This window comes from Manis javanica, chromosome X (assembly GCF_040802235.1).
Source record: "Manis javanica isolate MJ-LG chromosome X, MJ_LKY, whole genome shotgun sequence".
Lineage (NCBI taxonomy): Eukaryota > Metazoa > Chordata > Mammalia > Pholidota > Manidae > Manis > Manis javanica.
Genome location: NC_133174.1, coordinates 5554145 through 5574558, shown reverse-complemented (window position 1 = coordinate 5574558; position 20414 = coordinate 5554145). Strand labels below are relative to the sequence as shown.

General features: G+C 47.1%; 1 protein-coding gene across 4 annotated transcripts in view; it reads right to left on the bottom strand.

Moving 5' to 3' along the window:
* The window catches only part of CLCN4 (chloride voltage-gated channel 4), a 58050-nt gene that overhangs the window by 7380 nt on the left and 30256 nt on the right, over positions 1-20414 (bottom strand). For 3 of the 4 annotated variants that reach the window (XM_017667402.3, XM_017667404.3, XM_017667405.3), the window contains exons 6-12: positions 18844-18966; positions 14413-14619; positions 14242-14322; positions 12762-13307; positions 11030-11216; positions 9016-9414; positions 2862-3078 (exon numbers count right to left, since the gene is read on the bottom strand). In XM_017667402.3, coding sequence (XP_017522891.1) covers positions 2862-3078; positions 9016-9414; positions 11030-11216; positions 12762-13307; positions 14242-14322; positions 14413-14619; positions 18844-18966 — 1760 coding nt within the window. Of the gene's footprint in view, positions 1-2861; positions 3079-4485; positions 4571-9015; positions 9415-11029; positions 11217-12761; positions 13308-14241; positions 14323-14412; positions 14620-18843; positions 18967-20414 lie in introns of those variants that run through there. The other variant, XM_037013445.2, reaches the window with a different exon arrangement.

The window sequence follows — 20414 nt, the reverse complement described above, 5'->3', positions numbered from 1 at the left end:
AGAGAGTCTCAGAAGATCAGCCATTTGCCAGAGCAGTCCTGACAACCTCCTCTTAAAGCTCTGTAACTATGTCTGAAAGTGAAGCTAGTTAAAGCTGTTCTGGGGGAATGTGAGTTCAGGAGCTGCCTTAGGGCTGGGCATAAATTGTGCCCTGGCCCATGACAGTAATTATCACAAAGGAAGAAAGCTGAACATCCACCCAGGCGGAGGCAACCTCAAATCCAGCAGGGTTCGTTAGTGGCGTGAAATGTCCTATTTGATTTAAATCAAGTGTTTGAACTTGCAGCCCCTGTGGGTAGGAGTTCAAGTGAATCCGGTGAATGATAAACAGCCAATCTGTGACCATGAATGTAATTCAGATTAGAGCAATTGGGCTCTTCTGGGAAGGCCACCCCGTCCACGCCCCTGAAGCCCACCTTGCAGGGCTTGGGGAATGCTGACACCATCTCCCCTGCTTGCTTTTCCTTTCTAGGTGCTCTTGGGAAAAATCCCACACAAGTTCACGCATAGCCCCTTCAGGCCCCCTAGACTCTGGCATCTGGGGATAAAAACCTCTGTGGTTCCTGGTCTGGTTTCACGGTTACCTTGGACCCCAGGCCCTGAGAAATCCTGCAGATGATGCAGGTCAACGGGATGGGTGGGGCTCTGAGTCACAAGCAGGGATGGCACATGGTGATGGAATCCATCAAAAAGGCAAGCTGGCTCGAGACGTGCCTGCCCTGGCTGAAAGCCCGAGGAGATGAAAGGCCCCGCAAACACGGATCCCTTGCCAGCACTAACGTATCAGCATCTGTGTTTGTTTAAAATATGGAAAGTGAGAGAGAGTGCGATTTTGTTTTCTCGCAGAACATTCGGAGCCAATTTCAGCACCCAGATCTTCGCAGGAAAACCTCATGGGGTTCTGTGAGGCGTGAGCGGGTGTTAAGGGCAGAATTTCCTGCCAGGACTGGAATTCCAATGATAACTGACACTGGGTTATTATTTTAAAGGAAAAGAGAAACTGCTGTATAGTTGTGATCACAGCAGTATCTACACCGAGCACTGGAAATTCAAGTACATTCGTGGGCTTCAGTGCTTTGCCAAATGTAGTCCCCTGAGCAGCAGCAGCCCCTGGGAGCTCGGTAGAGACATACATTCTCGGGCCCCTGACAGACCTGAGGGTTCAGGAACTGCAGTGGGCCTGGCACTCTGGGTTCAACCTGGAGCTTTAACCCTCTGGGGGTTCTGACACACGCTCAAGTTTGTGTTCCTCTAAATATCACCAGCAGAAATGATCCCTATCCTCAGACACTTATTTGTTCCTCACCAATTGTCCTACGCATGTGCAAGATACCCCAGAGCTAAGGAGGACACTTGTCCTGTCGGCCTATGTCACTTCCCTGGGTCAGGGTGAAAATCTACACCTGGTAGAGCCCTCACCGCTGTCACCAGGAAGAAAGGCAAGCAAGGAAGTGTCACTCATTTGGCTATTCACAGGCATCCGGTCCAGGGCCACTCGATGGCAGCACTGGTGACATTTGGGGCCAGATGATTCTTTGTCGTGATGCGGGCCGTCCTATGTAGAGTAGGGTGCTGAACGGCATCCCTGGCCTCTACCCACTAGATGCCGGTAGCACCCCCACCCTGTTGTGACACCCAAAATCTCTTGGGGACAAAATCACCCTGGTTGAGAACTTCAGGGTTAAACTGGAGTGTGCTGGCTCTGGAAATGTAAACAACAGTAATTGGAGTTAACCCTCTGGATTCTATAAAGGCCCAAACTAAAGGGAGGGTACCAATGTCCCCTGCTGCCCCCGGCCCTTAAGGAGTAAGCGGGGCAGACAACCCTATCCAGGCTACCCTGACTAATGTTCCTCCACCCAACTTTCTGAGGCCGTGGAATTTGGGGTAGACCTCTGAGCCCAAAGAATGGCCCTTGGCACTGCGCCTCTCACGGCACCCAAACCTTTGAGCATTGTTTGCAGTGCTGACTTTCTGGTTTGCAATACCACAAAGCAGAAGTAATTTTGCTGCAGCAGAGACAATGCCATGGGGCCACCGAGTCTCAGCCTTCCTACAAGGTTAGTTTTGAAAATATGAAGTTGTTTCGAACCCACTGATATATTAGGGAATGATCTGAGCATAATGGGAATTTCACATCTGCTTACGGGTGATCACATCCACAAGAAATTCCAGGTGAATGCAGAAAACCACCCAGCTGAGCCCAAAACACTGGCAAGCTGCAGCCCTCACAACACCCCTGCCACAAGCCAACTTTAGGGTTTTTTCCAGGTCAGGTGACATATTTATTGTCACAGGGATATATTTCTTAACCATGTAATGTGTGTAAAACAGTACTACCATTTTTATTAGATTCCCACCTCTTCTTTTTAATGTGCCACTGACGAAGTTGTTGACTGTCATGCACCTGACCCTATTTTTCTCCTAAGTCCTGTGGTTTTCATTGCTATTTTTGCACAGCACCACAATTCTGAGGAACACATATCACACTACAGCAGAACAGGCTGTGCCTTCCCCCCAAGCCAACCGCCACCCAAGTGGTAGAAAACCAGCCGCAAGCCCTTCTCCTATGGCTCTTCCCCATTTTGTCTCAACCTTCAGCTTCATCCCCAAAAGTAGCCATACCCAGAAGCATCTCCACCTTCCCCGGATGCACTGGCGACCCTGCACTAAGTTCCCAAAGGTCCCTGTCACTTCCTTCTCAGTGTTCTCAGCACAACTTTCTGACACCCTCTACCAAGTACATGGCCAACCCGGTCAACTGTGAGTCCCTTAAGGACTGAGACCATGTATCATGCATCATGTTCCTTCCAGATTCTGATCACAGCACACATTTCATCAACAGCTATCTGGCCACTCACCCACTTCGTGTCACCAGGCACTGTCGAAGCCCCAGCTTCCGGAAGATGTCCACCACCGTCTCCATGGGGGTGTGGTCCGTGACTGTGAAAGGGCTGAGGTTCAGGACGCGCCGCAGCTTTAGGGGGTGTGGGCTGTTAGCCGGCAGCTCGGGGGGCTCCTCCGTGAAGTACATGATGGAATTGCTCACGATGCCCTCCTGCCTCTGTCTGGCATTCTCTAGAATAGGTAAGCAGGAACAATAAGCCACACAAAAATCCCTTGCTTAGCAACTTCCCCTACCCTGTACCCAGAGGAGTACGCGTCTTCCCTCTACCCACATCCCAGAATCTCACAGAGCAGGGGTCCAGAGGGCAAGCTCCACGTTCTTAATGAGGGGCATCAGCCAAACATCTGTGAAGCTAATGCTGTGCAAGGGCTGCCTGCTGTGACCCGATGGTCATGGCCAAAGTCTTAAAAGACGGGCCTGACCAGGATGGCTCCTCTGGGGCAATGCGCTGTTTCCCCTGGCCTCTGGGGCACCCAGAAGGCCCAGGGCCCTCCACTCCTGCTTTCCTATCCTCCCTCACCTCATTATGGGGTGAAGTTTGATGTGACGAGAAACCGCACCTCGCTACCCACTGACCTTAATACATTGTTTTTTTACGAACTAACTTTTAACTGCCCCAAGTGGCATTATGAGCCCCGAAAGGAACAGGAAATCAATAGGACCATCTAGGCTCGCAGCCCAGAAATGCAGCTTAATCCCAAATATGACTCTTGGGACCAAAGAAATAACCCTAGAAAAGCCACATCCCCCCACTCCTTGGATCTCCTCTCTTAAAAATGGGCCATTTTGTGGATTTCTCAAAGAAAGATAGTAAAACTGTTATGGTAACAATTAGCCTATTTCTATCTGTAGGCAAGGCCCTGTGAAAGAAAGCTGAAGAAATGTGAGGTAACAGGAACTCATTAGAAATACAGCTTCATGCAGTACTAGAAACCCAGGCTATTTTAAGTCACACATGAAATAAATCCATCGGTCTCAAGATATTTCTCCAAGGCGATTTTCCTTCTGTTGGTATTTTAATCTTTCTTTTTTTTTTTGGTTCATGGGAAAAGGTTAGGAAACATGTACAGCCAGGCTTGCCTTAAAATGGGTCCTGGTTTCTATAATACATTTCTTGCCTTCTCAAAGACTAGTATTCACCTATATTGTTCTTTGAGAAATAACATTCTAACTGCCTGCTCTAAGGCCAGGTATTGCAATAGAGTACGCTAATGGAAAACTGGCGGCATTCAGGGTCAGGCTGAGTTTGAAAAAAGGGTCTCTGATTAAAAGAAGAACTGAGGGCCCGCTGGGCAAATGCCTGTTCATTATGTGGGTCAGTTTAAATTTAGTTACATCAAATGGGATATGACTCAACCACAAATACCAGACAGCATGGATGCACAATATGATTTCAAATGCAGATGCTACAGGATTCATACTGTGTACTTCTCTCCGAAACCAAGATGGTTCTGTCCTGAAGCACTACGGCCGGGAGCGGCAACAGTCAACACACACTTACTGGCTCATTTTCATAGGCAAGCAAAGAAGTGTGTGTTGACTGGATTCCCTAAAGTCTCATGTAACTGGGGTCCCACCTTTTTCAGCAATCAGATGAATGTCAGGATTGGATCAAGCCACAAACCTCAGTTAAGAACTGATCACCTAGACTTGCTGAATCCCCTATTAAACAAAACACAATTGAATAAGATGTTAATCCACCTATTGAAATAAATACCAACTTTGTATTTCCTCTGACTCTTCTGATTGGGTTAGAAGCCCTGATTCTATCAGCAGCCAGTTCAGTGGATTCTAGCTCACCAGGACATGCCCAGTGACTGGACAATGCCTAGTAACAGTGCACACAAAACAGGTATTTGCCAAAAGGGTGTGTGAATCAATCAATCCACAAGTGGAGGCATCAGCAGGTAGGTCCACTAAGTGTCGGTGTACTTGGTTCTGCCCGCCATCCTGTAGAATGGAGCCGAGTTCACTGCCACACAGGAACTGAAGGCACCAGCTGGGGTCAGAGCTGGAGGTCTGAGCTGGGCTCCTTGCTACTCCCGGAGTGGCAACTGCTGCTCTCTCTGAAAGGGCTCTCTGCTAGGCCACCTGCAACTCTACTATTTTATCTTAAAGCTTTGAACTTTGCCAGTGGACGTGCTCCACACAGGCCAAAAGCTGGTGAACAGAAGACCAACAAGAAAGCTCTTCACATCTCTCTGCAAGGGTGAACTCTCTACTCCCAGTTTGGACAAGAAATCACTGTCAGTCACCAAAATGCCTGCACAAGCTACAGTACATGGGCTCCTGGTGGGCAGAGACCAGCCCCTGCCATCCCCGTACTCCCTGCTTCCAGGGCAGTACCCACACGTGGTGGCTGCAGAAGAAGTACTTCCTGTATAAACCAGCTCTTCGCCCAGGGGCTGATCCAGGGCTATGCGTATAGACTCCTAGGCCCCAGGGCCTCCCGTGGTAGAAAAGAAACCAGGAGAGAGAGGGAGAGAAAAGTTTACATGTGTAGAAGTCCTAAAAGCCAAGAAGGATGGCTTAGCTATGGCCTTTGGTGTTAAGAATGTGGGTGCCTTTTTTTATTTTCCATTTTGTTTCTAATTTCCCCAATATTCTATGGGTATATCTTACTTTCATTTTTTAAAAGGTAATAAACTTCATTTATAATTGCTTTAAAGATCAAATAGTTATAATACTTTTAAAGCTATCTTTAATATAGGAGGTTTGGTGTATATTCTACCAGATCTAGTATCAGTGGCCGCAGCTCCTGAAAACGGATGTACATTTTATGACTGCCTACTAGGGTCATTTAATTTGACCTTCCACTTGCCAGCAGCCACATAATCATATGCCAGGTGCAGAGAAGGTAATGAAGAAAGTGTTGGTAAAGTGAATTTCACCATGATAGGCCAAGAAGGTTTTAAAGATAGGAAATAATCACATACCCAATAAGCTATTACGATGGCTGTACAGCAATGGTTCTCAGCCATGAGCAATTTTGCCCATGCTCTAGAGGGACATTCAGCAATACCTGGAGACATTTTTGGTTGCCCGAACTGGGGGATGAGGATGCTACTGGCACCTGGTGAGTAGAGCTCTCTCAGGGAGGCTGCTAACAGGCAAGGACAGCCCCGCTCAGTAAAGAACAATCCAGCCATAAATGTCAACAGTGTTAAGGTTGAGAAATTCTACTTTAGAGTAATTCTGTTTTTAGGGAGGTAATATACTATCATCCTCTTCATTAAAAATGCCTCCATAAAACAGACACCAATTAACAAGAAAGGTTCAAATGGAAAACTGGAAGCAACTAGAATGGCAGTCAGTACAAAGACAATGTGATTTTAAAAAGTAAAAACTATTTAGAAGAAAAAGCAGATTATTTTATGACAAATTATACTTTACTTAAGCCTGGAGAAGTCCCTCTGTATGTTTTAATCTCCAGCAGAAAGAAGCAGATGAAACCACAGCTCTCCATGGCCGATTCCAGTAATTACTGGCCCTCCAGGAAGAAACCTCTTTACCGGTAAGCAGCCCATCCAAAAGATCTGACACTTATGTTCTTGTTCAGTCCTGGATGTAGATCCCCTTCTGCAAGTAAGCATCTTCCACATGCTGGAGAATCATCGTTAAATCATCCACCAGATGAAAAAAATGAGAGTTCCCTTAACTCCTGCCCATAAATCTAACTTCCCATCCCTTTAATCATCTTTGGTCTTCCCACCAAGTCCTCTCTGAACCCATCCTCGCTTAACTGCGGAACTCGGAACTCGAGCCTAGAAGCGCTTGAGCCCTGCTGAGCACAGAAAAAGCCTCATATTTGCAAATAGCACCAAGAGGTTACAGGCCCCTTTACCAGGAATTGACAAGGGTCACATGTGGCCCCACATGTTAGTATAGGATGGTGAAGAGGGCCCAATTTTGGGTGGTGCTAATAAATTGCTCTCTAACAAAGACAACGGCTATGGTTTGGCAGTCCAGGTATGGATTGAAAATAACAAAACAAAACTTTCAGCTTCATGTGAGCAGTTGCTACAACTTTAAACATGAGATTAAGAAAAACCCTTATTTGCCACACCATTCTTTTATTATCCAAACTATCTTGGATCTATCATCTTTGCTCCTAATTCCCTTGAAAGTGAACTCAGCATGGGATACTTACTAGCTACATGCTAATATCGTATTTCTATATATGTTTGTATATATGCAAAGGCAGATAATTTTGCAAACACAGGGAATGAATTTCTCCATCAGAGTACAGGCACTCTTCTATTTCCACAGGTCAGGAAAACCGCTTTTCTGATGGCTCGGAGCAAAGCACTCCTTGACTTCCTACAAACCCTGTTAAATAGCAGCTCCTCTACTGTTTTTGGTCTGATTGAGAGCATATAGGTATTATTTACACCGCGTGTTGCCTCTTTAGACATTCCAAACATAGCTTCTAGGAGAGCACTGGGTTGGCGAGCTTAAATTTCTTCTCTAACCAGTTGATGACAATTTCTGCTTCCCACTTGATTGCAGTAATGGGTTTCAGCAAAATTAGTGAGCTGTCTCTTAGCAGGTGTGCCTGGAGCGACACAACAGGTAATGGATTCCATGACATTTATTAGTTTAGTTTTTTAATTTCAGCCTTTGCTTAAAACTTCAGGAATTGAAACACTTTTTTTAAAGGCTGCTGATTACATGATTTTAAAACAAACCCAATCGTTCTTGTACAGCTTTAAAAAAAATTATCTATAAGGCAATATTTATGCCTAAAAGTACCTGCCTGTTAAGTGACAGGACCTAATAAAAAGAGGCATTTATAAATGTGCCATCGTGTCTAAAATATAAAAGCAATTGTTGCTTTGCAGGATGTTTGAGCAACAAGCTAAAATTATTAGACATAGTTTATCTAAACTCATTTTTATAAAACCTTTGATAAACGTACTTTAAAGATATTTTAAAAGCTATTTAATGGCCCAAAGAGATTTTAGAAATTCAAAGGGAGAGCGTTAGAAATAGTCAAGAAAGGGCAGGGATAAGCGAAGGGTTGTCTGGTGAAGGTGGTCCCAGCAGGGCATCCACAATCATACCCAGGCAAGTCCCGCTGGCAACCTTCAGGAACACTCCGGAAGGTGGGATATACAGTAAAATCATCACGTGCACACGAGCTGTGCCGTGAGCCCCAGCCTACCGTGAGATGCTGGGATGGTGTGCAGATCATGCGAGCACACATGCCAAGCAGGATGGGATCTGCGCTCGGACTGCTGTCACAGAAGCTGGTCCCACCCCCGTTTCATCAGGAGGCCCGGCAGGACTGCACCCAGAGGGCACCCTCCAAGGCGCACTGCTCCTCCCTGCCTGGGCCTCCAATGGCTCACACCCAGACCGTTGTCCTTCTACCCCCTGCTCCCCCCTTCCAGTGTGGGCATCCCCAAGCTGACAGGACCCACCTATCTTTGTGACACCCACCTAAGCATCATCCCAAGTCACCAGCCTGCCCCTCAGCCCAGCTCAGCTTGGGTGGTGCACGAGCAGGGAGAGCGTCCCTCAGAACTGACCTGACATCTGCTCCTCCACCCACGTGGGCCCCTGCCTGGGAGAATCGGACATGAGGTCACACAGTGACGTCAAGGGCTTGTGCCATGCCAGGAAGGCACACCGAGGCACAGCACCCACCTGCTAATTTGGCAAGCCTGCCTGACAGTCCGTCCCTGGGACCAGCCGACCTGGACAGTCACAGCTGCGTCTCTTCCTTCACAGCTCCCTACAGGGGCAGCAGCAGCTTGCCTCCTAGGGCAGTGGGCCCAGGCAGCTGCCTGCAAACGTGGCAGCCGTTTGCCAGCCATCAATGCCTTCCCACATCACTCCTCACAGTGTGACCTGGGGGCCAGCAGCATCAGCACCAATGGGAGTTTGCGGGGAATGCAGAGTCTCAGGCCCCACCCCAGACCCACTGAATCGGACTCCGCATTTTAGCCAGATACCCAGGTGATAGAAATATCCATCAAAGTGTGAGAGCCCCACTTAAGGCCCTCTGACCTTTGTACATTCTCTCTAAGCTCTTTGAGAATTTGGGGCATCCAAAGGCGGCCATAGTCTCTCAGTAAACTATGAGGTTTGCTCCCCTCACTCACTTATTGCCAGAATCAGCTCCCGTCTCTGGGCAAATCCAATGAGACGCTCAGAATCCCTGGACACGACCACGGGGAAGCCATTGTAGTCAGTCTCCTTGATGAGCGTCTCCACATCCTCCACGGTCATGCTGTCCTGGGTGAGCACGGACAGTGGGGGCTCTCCCCGCCGTGGCCGCATGACGTCAGTGGCCAGTGTGCGGTGGGTGAACTCATCCTTCACGTCCAGAAACGGGTAGCCATTTAAGTGGATGTGGGCCTCGTAGATGCCCTCTTTCCCAAAGGCATCAGCCACCCACTTGCTGGTCACAGCTGCTGCCATCAGGGGCACGATATACTCCAGACCACCCGTTAATTCAAACATGATGACCACCAATGACACCGTCATCCTGGTAACTCCACCTGTGACCAAAGACAGGGAATGAAATTCTGAAACTCAGCTCTGGACCCTCAAGAGGGCATGAACTATGGAAACTGACAAGCTGCCTATAAATCCCCAACGCCTGCTCTGAGGAGATGGTAGACATGCTGCCCAAGCTCAGGCCTCTAGAACAGAGGCCAGGCTCTGTTGACCACAGCCTTGCCTCAGGGAGCCACTGACTGGAGGGCTCCTCCCAGCGAGGGACACCTGGGTTGGCTGTCCACCCAGGACCACACCCTTGCTCTTTGGTAAATGGGTCCTGTGTGGGCTATGCAGGCTTCTGACTCGGCAAGCATGGCTCTCCTCCAGAACCCCAGAGGCTAGAAAACTGTAGAGATTCTTAGGAAACATACACAGGAGAGGGACCCATCCTTACCTCCCTTGGTATGCAAAGGGGAAATCCACACGGACGGCTACTCTCCCAGTGAGATTAAACTGGGGTTTCCCTACCTCAGCAGTAGGAATGTTTGGGGCTGGATAACTCTGTCACTGGGCTATTCTGTCCACTACAGGGTGTGCAACAGCATCACTGGCCCCCACCCACTATACACTAGTAACACCTCCTCAGGTGTACAACCAAAAAAGCCTCCAGTGTTCTATGTCCCTGAGAGGCATGACTGCCCCTAATTGAAAACCACTATTCCAATGGCACAGCTGCAAGATGGTGGGGATTCCATCAGCCTGGGTCCCTGAATGACTGAGCGGAGAAGAGCCCTCTGCTACCTCAGTCACACACACACACATACACACACACACAGTTGGTTCTCATAATTCACAGTAATTACAATCTATAAACTTGGCACAAACACTGAATTAGCAAATACTGAATCACTGCCCTAGGGGAAATATTATAAGGTTAGGTTCCTGTGAGCCTCTGGTCACAATATTTTTGTCAACCAACTGATACAAAACCTTATTTCATATGTGTTTCTGCTTATAGACATTTTATTTAGTGTGTATAGTTCACTCATTCACATTGAACTCATAGCTGACAGCACTGAAGGAAACTTCTCTAACACGTATTTTCTCTGCAAGGCACATCCCAGCCTTCCTGCCCTTAGGTACACTAGACAGCACTTCAGCACTACACTGGGGGCCATTTTAAATAGCAAAAGCATTGATAAAAAGCACAAAAATGCAAAAAGATGGCACTAAATAGACCACATGAAGGACACTTGTGTCCAGTGTAAGAGCTAGAACAAGAAGGTGGACCTTCACCCTGTTCAACCTCGGCGGGCAATATGTGTACCAGACACTGAAATTTTCACCACTCTGCATGTGTCTAAGAATGACTGTGATAGCACAAGTACTGATTTAGGGGTCACAAACATATTTTAGCAAGTAGGAAAATTCCCCAATGTGGAATTATAAGTAATGAAGATCGCCTGCATATCATAAGCAAGATGTGTCTTGGTGTGTTAATCACTGAGCTGCAGGGGTTTGCTTGTTATAGCAGCACAACCTGGCCTATCCTGAGAATGGAAATGCTAGAGCCCAGTCTTCCTTCCAGCCAGTCCTCTAAACCAGATCAGCCCTTGCGGTTGGCCCATCTCACCTTTCCTTGTGCCTCCCACCCCACCCCACCTGTGGCTGTACCTAGGCAGGCTGCAGCTCCCACCATGGCATAAAGTCCTGGAGTGACACAGTCTGCTCCAGGCCGGCACCAGTTCCTAAAGATGATCCAGTCGTGGTGATGATAAGCCAGCTGCTCCACACCGATTCCCACCATCCTGCCTGCCATGGCTCCCACAGCCATACTGGGGATGAAGAGGCCTGAGGGGATCTCCAGGGAGCACAGACCAAAAAGAAGCATCAGGGAAAGAGTCTGAATTTCCACTTCCCCACCCCCAGTAAACACGGTACCCGCCCCCCCTCCTCCACAGGCTTGCATTTTGCTTTAGTCTTCAAAGGAGGCACAATGCTTGAAAATAAGTCAGCTGGGAAAAGGCAGAACAAGTGATTCTCCTGCTCAGTCAGTCCTGTCTACTGTGACCTGGAGAGAATGCAATCTTACCCTTCCGTCTCCTCTCCTTCCAAAGCTGGCCTGGCTTGCCTGCTGTGAATTAAAGAATGTGAAGCCCCACTGCAAATAACATTCAAGGGGAGTGTCTGTTGTTAGACATACTCACCACTTTCTCTCTCCCCTTGCGCGTCATTCAGATTAGCTTTTAAAATTAAATGTCAAGCCACAGCATGAAAATGGAAAAGGACGGCCTGTAACTGTTCACAGGTAAAATAAAGAAGCTGAATGCCCTGGATCTTCCAAAAAGCTCTTCACGGGCATAAGGCCTCTTGAATATAGAGAGATGGTGCGGGGGGACAGCTCCCACTTCCTAACAAAGTACATTTTCCAACAAGTGCTCTGGATATTTTTGAGCCAGGTGAGAGGCAGAAAAGAAACAGACTATGTAAACTAAAATCTTGGTAATAAGTGTGTTTTATACTTTACTGTGTGAAAATACACTTTAATGTATTGAGTGGTCGGACATGTGCTACAGAACATGCCTGTGTTCGTGGAGGCTGCATGTGACTGCCAATCCTGACCGGGAGCTGCAAGTACACCCCCCAGACTGTCATCAGTTTGAGGAGAGCAGCAGATCTTTAACCAAACCCCAGGTCACTCTGGAGCCTCGAGTGTGATTTCTAGAGTTGGGATGTTCCTGAGAAAATGTTCCTTTCTGAGCTGCCCAATCTGACAGCAGATTAAATTAGCATCTTCGAAGCAGACTTCTCCCAGCAGGCACCAAAAGATGCAGCTAGTGTCTTCCTCAGACATGAAAATAAACCCCTTTGCTAAGAGACGATGGATCAGAGACCATCAGCTGTTTAATATAAAGTCCACCCATCGTCGTTCTTAAGGTAAAAATTTAGGTTTGTGTTTGACAGTTACATACTCAAGTGTAAACGCTATACACAGTTTCTTAGACTTTCTCAAAATAAACAAATCTCAAAAATTCCATCCAAAAAGCCATAGTAATGGAACATGACAGGGCCTCTGGAAGGTTCTCAATATTCTGCTTCTGGTTCTGGGCGCTGCTGACACAAGTGCGTGTGTTGTGGAAGTTCGCCAAACTACACATATCTCTCTGTGAATACCATACTCTGAGCCTTAGCTTTTTCACTGGTAAATGGCATTAAAATCGCTATTTCTTGGGCTTGTTGTCACTGAAAGCATCGTTTCCTGTTGATTCAAAGAATGTCAAGTGCCTGGCACAAAGAGCACTCCCTGCGGCGGCTCCCCTTTCCCTCCCACCACAGCTGTATTCTGGCAAGCAGGTGCTACTCCAGGACCGGGGCTGCCCACGAATCTTCCTTCCCCTTCACTTACCTTCATGCCAAAGGTAAATATGGTAATGACGATTTTGAAGATCAGAGCCAGGGCCAGCTGCCACATGGCTGTGTAAACCCCGACCCCAGCCGGCCGGTCTGGGATGTCATCCACAGGCCGGGTCATGTTGGGGTCATTGATGTAGTCACAGAGCTGGGACGACTCGAGGGCCCCGCAGTCATTGAACAGCTCAGAAATGAGCTCGCTCGTGCTCCGGCGCGTGTAGGGGTTGGGGTAGGCGATGATGGCAGTGATGGCTGTCACTGCGATGACCTCCAGCACCGGGTACTTCCCCAGCCTGGTGGTTTTGCGCCTCCTGCACCAGGCGATGTTGCAGCGGATGAACAGTGTTCCCCACAAGCCCCCGAAGACCCCAAGCAGGATGAAGGGGAAGAGTTCAGCCATGTACCAGGGCGTGTGATATTCCACATAAAAGAGAACAAGGCGGCTGTTCCCAAAGGGGTTGATGGACCGCAGCGTGAAGGCTGCCACCAGGGCCGCAAAGAAGGACCTCCACAAGGTCTTCAAGGGGAAGTAGTAACTGACCTGCAAGGAACAAGCAGGGAATTAGGGCCTGGCCGAAGGCAGCTGCCCAGAGCCCCAGCCCTGACTGGCAGCCACCCCCAGCACCGGGCATGAAAGTCCCACTCGAGACCAAAGACAGGCAGTACTCACTACTCAATCTGGGCCTAATCATGAACAAAATACACCAACAAAGATATTGATGGATTCTATCTCTAAAGTGGAATGGATACTAGTCAAGGTGAGTGTGAGCTATTTTTTTGAGAAAGGAAAATAATTCATTATAATTCTGCTTGTGGCACAGAGACACCCCCCCACACACACTAAAAGCAAATGAACTTCTGGATTTGATTCTACAGACAACAGAGTAGGTCAGGGTTGGAAAACCCTGGCCCTGGAAATGTATTTGTATGGCATAGGAGTTGAGAATGGTTTTTACATTCTTAATTGGTTAGAGGAAAAAGAGTATTCTGTGACATGTGAAATGTTCAAAAGAACACTATTTTGTGATCTGTGAAAAGTATATAAAATTCAAACTCTAGCGTCCGTAAGGCAAGTTCACTGGGATGCAGCCCCGCCCACTCCTGTGCGTGTGGTCTGTGGCAGCTTTCCCACTACCACGGCCGCTGTGCCAGAGCCCGTAAGACCTGCAGAGCCTAAAATATTTACTACCTGGCTCTTTACAGAAAATGTTTGCCGACCCCTGGAATAGAGCCATCCGAGTTGCCAAAGACAAAAATGCTTGACTAAATTGGTCATGAAAAAGAGAGGCGATGGCAAATCTTCAAAAAAAAAAACTATACTGGCAATTTTTAAAGCAATATTTGGAAACAGAGTATTTCAACGGTGAAATTGTGGCTCCTTAATGAGCTGCAGGAATCTAGTCCTCAAAGGGTCCAGTAGTGGAGGCCTACTGCTGTGCCAATCATGCCCACATTCCTCAGCCGCCCCTTCTCACCTCTTCCAGGCTGAAAAGCACACCCCCGATGGGAGCCCCGAAGGCCACGGAGACTCCAGCGGCAGCGGCAGCCGAGAGCACCTGCAAGGCGAAGCACTGACGTGAGGCCCAGGCCCGCGTGCAGCCCAGGTGGTGGGCTCAGCACCTCGGACCTAAGCACGGCCTGCTCACCTCTCGCCTCTTGCCCTCGTTCTTGCTGTACTTGGAGAAAAGGCTGCTGAAGAAGTTGCCGCAGCAGCAGGCCACATGCACCAGCGGCCCTTCCTTCCCAAGGCTCAGGCCCGAGGACACTACCAGCACCAGGGTGACAGTCTTGATCAGCAGGGTCCACTTCCCCAAATAGCCTCTGATGATAAAACCACTCAAAATGGTCTTTATCTGAAAGAAGGGGCAGAGAACGAGGTGGAGGAGTTGCTTCGATGTCATGGCTAGGAAAGTGACCACCTCCTCTGCATGGGATTCACTGAATTGCACTGAGAAGAGGCTACTTTCCTTCTTGATTTAGCTATAATTTTATCTTAACAGAATTTCTATTAACATATGATTTTATATTAATGGGAAACTGAAACAACTCAATGCATAGAAAATCTTAAGAATACCAAGAATAATAAGAGATAATGAGAACTAAATAATTATCAGGGTCTCATTTTATTTAGGGCATTTTATCCTGCTCACATTGCCCTCTGTTGTGTCAAAAGGAGACGTTATCTATTGATTTTAACTGTTCATTTTTTACTTTGAAAGAGGTCCAAGATAAAGCAAAGAGCACAAAATGTCACATGGACTTTAGGCCGAGATCAGCAAACTCTGGCCCATGGGCCAAATCCAGCCCACTGCCCATTTTTGTATGACCCACGAGCTTACAGTACTTTTAACAGTTTTAAATGTAATACATGAACAAGACTACCAGCCTTTTAATAAAATAGTTGCTTGACTCCCTCTTGGCTCCCAAAGCCTAAAATACTGACTCTCCACCCTTTACTGGAAAAGTTAACCAGCCCCTCCTGCAGGCCATGCATATATGGGTGTTTACTGTCCAATTCTTTCAACTTTATTTTTAATATGATGAAAAAAGAAGATGCTCAACATTCCAGTACTGCACCCCTGGGGGGTGCACAGGTGTCTGAATCCATGGTGGCCCCTTCTCTTCTGTCGGATCCTGCCCCTCTTTTATAGAAAGGTACTTTGACTACAGGTAGAGTTGTCTTGCTGCATTTTCAGACCCACCACATTTTGTAAATGCCAAATAACAGCTTTCTTCCTAAAGGTATACAAGAGGTTGCCGAACACTTTTAGAATTCAACTGGATGCCAATCTCAGTGGGTAACTCCATACATTGGAGTCCTCTTCCTCCATAACAGTATTCTTTTGGCTACATAAGCATCACCAATAGGTAACTTTTTACCTTCAACCTCTCCCACAACTGGCTGAAATGGAATGAATGTTTACTGCTGAGTTAGCAATTTACAAGCCTGTGATCATAGATGAATTAGATACGAAGTGAGTCGGCCAGTGGAATTCATGGTCAATTTCTATTTCCCCATTGTATAATACTTCATGGGCCAAGGTTATCTCTTGTCAGTGTTGGTACACTTACATAACTTCAAGGTGCCACCTAGTGGGTTTTGCTCTACCGAGAAATCAATTTCTCAAATATCTGTAACAGCCTGTCTTGACGGTGGCACCCATTGGAATCACCTGGGGAATTAGAAACCAGCAACGACTGGCTCTGCCCTAGAGATCTGATGTGACTGGTCTGAGGTGTGTCCTGGGCATGAGGTTTTTTAAAGCCTCCCTAGGTGATTCTAAAATGCAGCCCAGGTAGAGAAACACTGCTCCAATTCCTGGAAAAAGCAGTATTAAGGGACAGTCCTGAAGCTCTCTTTGACATCCTGACACCTTTGGCGATTTGGGAAGGGTGATGAAGTGAGCTAATCCTTGAAATTTTAAAGAGGTTCAAATGGGCCCCTTTCACCTCAGAACCGGTGATAGAGATCTGTTTCTTAATTCAAGGAGAAAGTTCGAGTGCAGGCGTGCATTTCTGAAGAGCTCAATGAGCTCCTTCCTACAGAGCACAGGTGAGGTCTTCCAGCTGTATAATCAGACGGCATTTCTTGAACTAGCCTTTCAAGAATGGCAGACAGACCAGCAATGGTTAAACTGGTCTTTAGCGATAGTTGGCCTGTTTGAGCCTGGGCTCTGGGGACCTCAGAGCCCTTACTTAAAGGATGTTTTATTATGCCTGCCACAATCCTGCCCTTGTGTTGCCACAAATAAAATTATCTATAATTTTTTGTCAGTTAGTTAATGTGGATTTGGACCCTAGGGTACAGTTTAAGAGGGTAATACCATTTAGAAAATTACAAGCATCTAAATTACCTGAGCCTTTGCCAGCCAGGACATGTGGTGAATTGAACAATATAATTGGTATTTTGTAATTCTCTAAAATGATTTTATAAAATTGTCATGATCAAATTAGGGAGTAAAGAAAGCAAATTCATTCCCAGTAGATGCCAAAATCCAATCACTGGCTTTAATTTGAATTAACAGAGACTGAATCAAGCAGGGCTTTAAGGAGATACATTGCAACAGATTTGTGACTGTTCAACTCAAAGTAGGTTCTAAGAGAACACGATTTCTTAGGTGGTCAATAGGGCTGCTACTAATGAAGCCCCACGAGCAGCCATGTACCCACCACCCAGTTCCAGACAGAAAAGTGGGGACCTTTGGAAACCCTGTGTTTGCTTCCTCAGCGGAAGAGCAAGTTCAGCCAGCCCTTCAGGGACAGAGCCCATATTCAAGCTCCTTGTCTGCCTATAACATCCATAAGCTGAGCACACCTCTCTGGTTCTTGGAAAGGGAAGATGGGACTGCCCGTCACACTTTTTATTGCTGCATTAAATTCTCTACCAATTCCCCATCGGCCATCTCCTTATTTTGGAAAGATGACCTGAGTCAAAAAACGCCTGCTATTGTGCTGTGGGACCATCAGCTGAGATGCCAACAGTGATCTGTTCCTGCCCAGGGTGGCTCAGGTCTTAGATCCCAAATGCAATGCAGTCAGGTCTGCCACAATGTGCTTTGAAAACAGAGATTTGTTCCAGTGAGATTCATGCATTAGGGAAGAACTTGAGCATAACGCAAATTTCGTGTGTGTTTATGCACAATTTCATCTGGGAGAAACACAGGGCGAAGGCAGACTGCACCAGCTGGACCGAGCTGTGCTCAGAACACACAGAACACACACAGGCACATGCTTCAAACATTTACCAGTCCACAGGGCACTAGGGAGTATTTACATATTTCTTAACCATTTCATGTGCATAAAACTGTGGTACTGCTTTTCTTGGGTTCCCATCTTTTTGATATGTGTCACAGATGACGTTTTTGAGTGCTGTGCTCCTAACCCCATTTTCCCCACGAGTTCTGTGTGACTGCCTAGCACTGTGTTTTTTGGAATGCACATGGTGCACTGTAGCAGAGCCGGCTGTACTGAGGAAAAAGGATGGCACTACAGCTTGTCTTTCAGGTTCCTGCAGTGATATGTTAACAAAAGCAATCACAAATTCAGCATGGCATATTGTCTCTATTTTTTTTTTCTATCTTTGCTGGAACAAGCCACTGTTAAGCTTTTCTCTCGACATACTTTCAAGGACTCCAGCACTTCCTATGGACTGTCTGGACCAGCAGCAGTGCTGGCAAACACCAGCAAAGGGTGTGGGTGCAGGGAGCTGAGCCCAGCACGGGTCCATTGCCATGACCGGTCATACCTATAAACCTACGTCTTCACCACCTGTAGGCACTGCTGAAACACCATTTTAAGTAACTGAGCTGTGTTGTTATACTGATCACAGAGCGCTTAAAATTATTTCTAGCGAAAACTTTCAGTATCTGGGCTTTTTGGGAATTAGCTCAGTTATCATTCTACTCAGCAGAGGCTGCTAGGTTTGAAGTTTAGTCTCAGGCATTCCTGTTAATCACTGAGGTCACATCCCTCATACTCTGGTTAGATGACAATGCTGAGAAATATTTGTGAGAACTCTAACCTCACACAGGGGTGCCTTCCTGATGCACACACTGAAGGTGCAATTAAGTTTTTTAAAGATTGCTATTACCTTGTCACCAGAGAACAAAATGTAGCAAGGGACTTCACTCCTCAGTAAACTTTCTGAGCAGCAAAGTCCACTGTTGTCCTTTTTTGACATTACATCATAAACGTGTATCTACAAGTTACATCATAAACATACCTTTGCCACATTTATGCGCGTGGTTAGTGAACTCTGATTCCATAGGCTTGAAGAGTAATGCCTGGTTTGCAAAGACAACAATATAACCATCTGAGAAGCCATTAAGGCATAAATCCTGAAGCCAAATGGCTGGGTTCAACCCATAGCTTACCAGCGTAGTGGCCTTGGGCGAGCTACCTAACCTCTCTGGGCTTTGGTTTCCTCAACTATCAAATGAAGAATAATGGTACCTACTTCATAGGCTCACAAATGAGTTTGTAGATGTCAAATGCTTAGAACCATGCTTGGCACATAAGTGCTACATTGGTATTTGGTGTTCTTATTTTTGGCACCAAAGAGATTAGGCCCCACTAACCTCTGGTATTCCGGAGCCACAGGCATATGGTGCAAATACACGCACCAGGGAGACGGCCAAGAAGGCAAACAGCAACGCCCACAGGATGTACATCAGGTAATTCAGAATGTAAGCGCTGGCACCCTAAACCAGACCCAAAATAAGAAATGACACATGAGCCATCACAGACCTGAGCCACGTCCCCACCCGCCTCTGCTCTTGGAGCGGGAGCTTTGATTGGACTCTGTCCCACCCCCGTGGCAACAAAAAAGCCTAGTGTTGGTTTTCTCAGCTGTTGCTAGAGCTACAGGTGGCGCACAAACACGGCCCTGCTGCTTTTCCAGGAGCTGTTTGCACAGACCTTGTCCCGGGTGAGAGCTCAGCCACCAGGGAAAGGGTGACTGACGTTGGCTTTCATCACCGCCTGTGCTAGAGGTAACGAAGGCGTGGCACAGCGAATTCTGCCTTGGAGATGCCGGAAGGTTTTCCTTGTCTTGTCTGCGGTGGATCGGCCCCCCCAGCTGCCATTAAGGCCCAGCCATGGTGCAGCAAGCAGCCGCACTGCCAGTGAATGCATGTGGGAGTGCAGTTTAGAAAACCGCTACTCAAATGTGGCGTGCGGAATGGCAGCAGCAGCAGCAGCTGGGCGCCTATTAGCAATGGAGAGTCTCCTACAGCATCTTATAGGCTGATGGACAGTGACTGCAATGGGGTGGGGGGGACTCGATAATATGGGGGAATGTAGTAACCACAATGTTTCTCATGTGAAACCTTCATAAGAGTGTATGTCAATGATACCTTTATAAAAAAAAAAGAAAACAAATGCAGATTCTCGGGGCCCCCCTAGACCCACTGAATCCGACACTCTTGGAACCTGGGCCCAGCAAAATGTGTTTCAACAAGCTCTCCTGGGAACCTGGATGCAAACTAACATGCGAGAGGCACTTTTAGAGGGGAAAACTCCATCATCTCCTTCCGAATAATTCACTGAACCATTTTTTCCAAATTATCTGATGTGTGGAGAATGCTTTCTGAACCAAACACACAGCCTAGGGTCTTTGACGCTGAGGACGTGGTCTGCTGGGGGGAGACCACATTTCTCTCGGCCTCAGCTTCCTGCCCCCACCTGGATCACTCAACTGAGGGGAGAGGAAAGCAACATCACCTATAAGCCAGGCAGTGGACGTAGCCACATGTGAGCCTATGAAATGCAAAAGCATGTGCCAGGAGTCTGCTCTGGCTGTGACAATCACATATATTCACACCCTATGTGCTGAGAAATGGGACTGAGGACTACGTTTCACCCACTTAAAACTGTACTTTTTTGAAACTAAAAATAACTTCTCACTCTTGCTAACAGTAATTCTTTGAATCAAAGTATAAATTTTATAAGTGGTTGAAAAGATGGACGCCCATATTTCCCCTAAAAAATACTGCAAGTAGGACAGAAGAAATAAAATATGGCACCCAGCCAACTCTGTCTGCCCACTCCCATCAACCCAAGTATAGAATTTATTTTTGGAAATAATGGAGAGCATTGAGAACGTGTGAGATTTCAAGATCCCTGACTACTTCTGAGATTTGAAGGAATT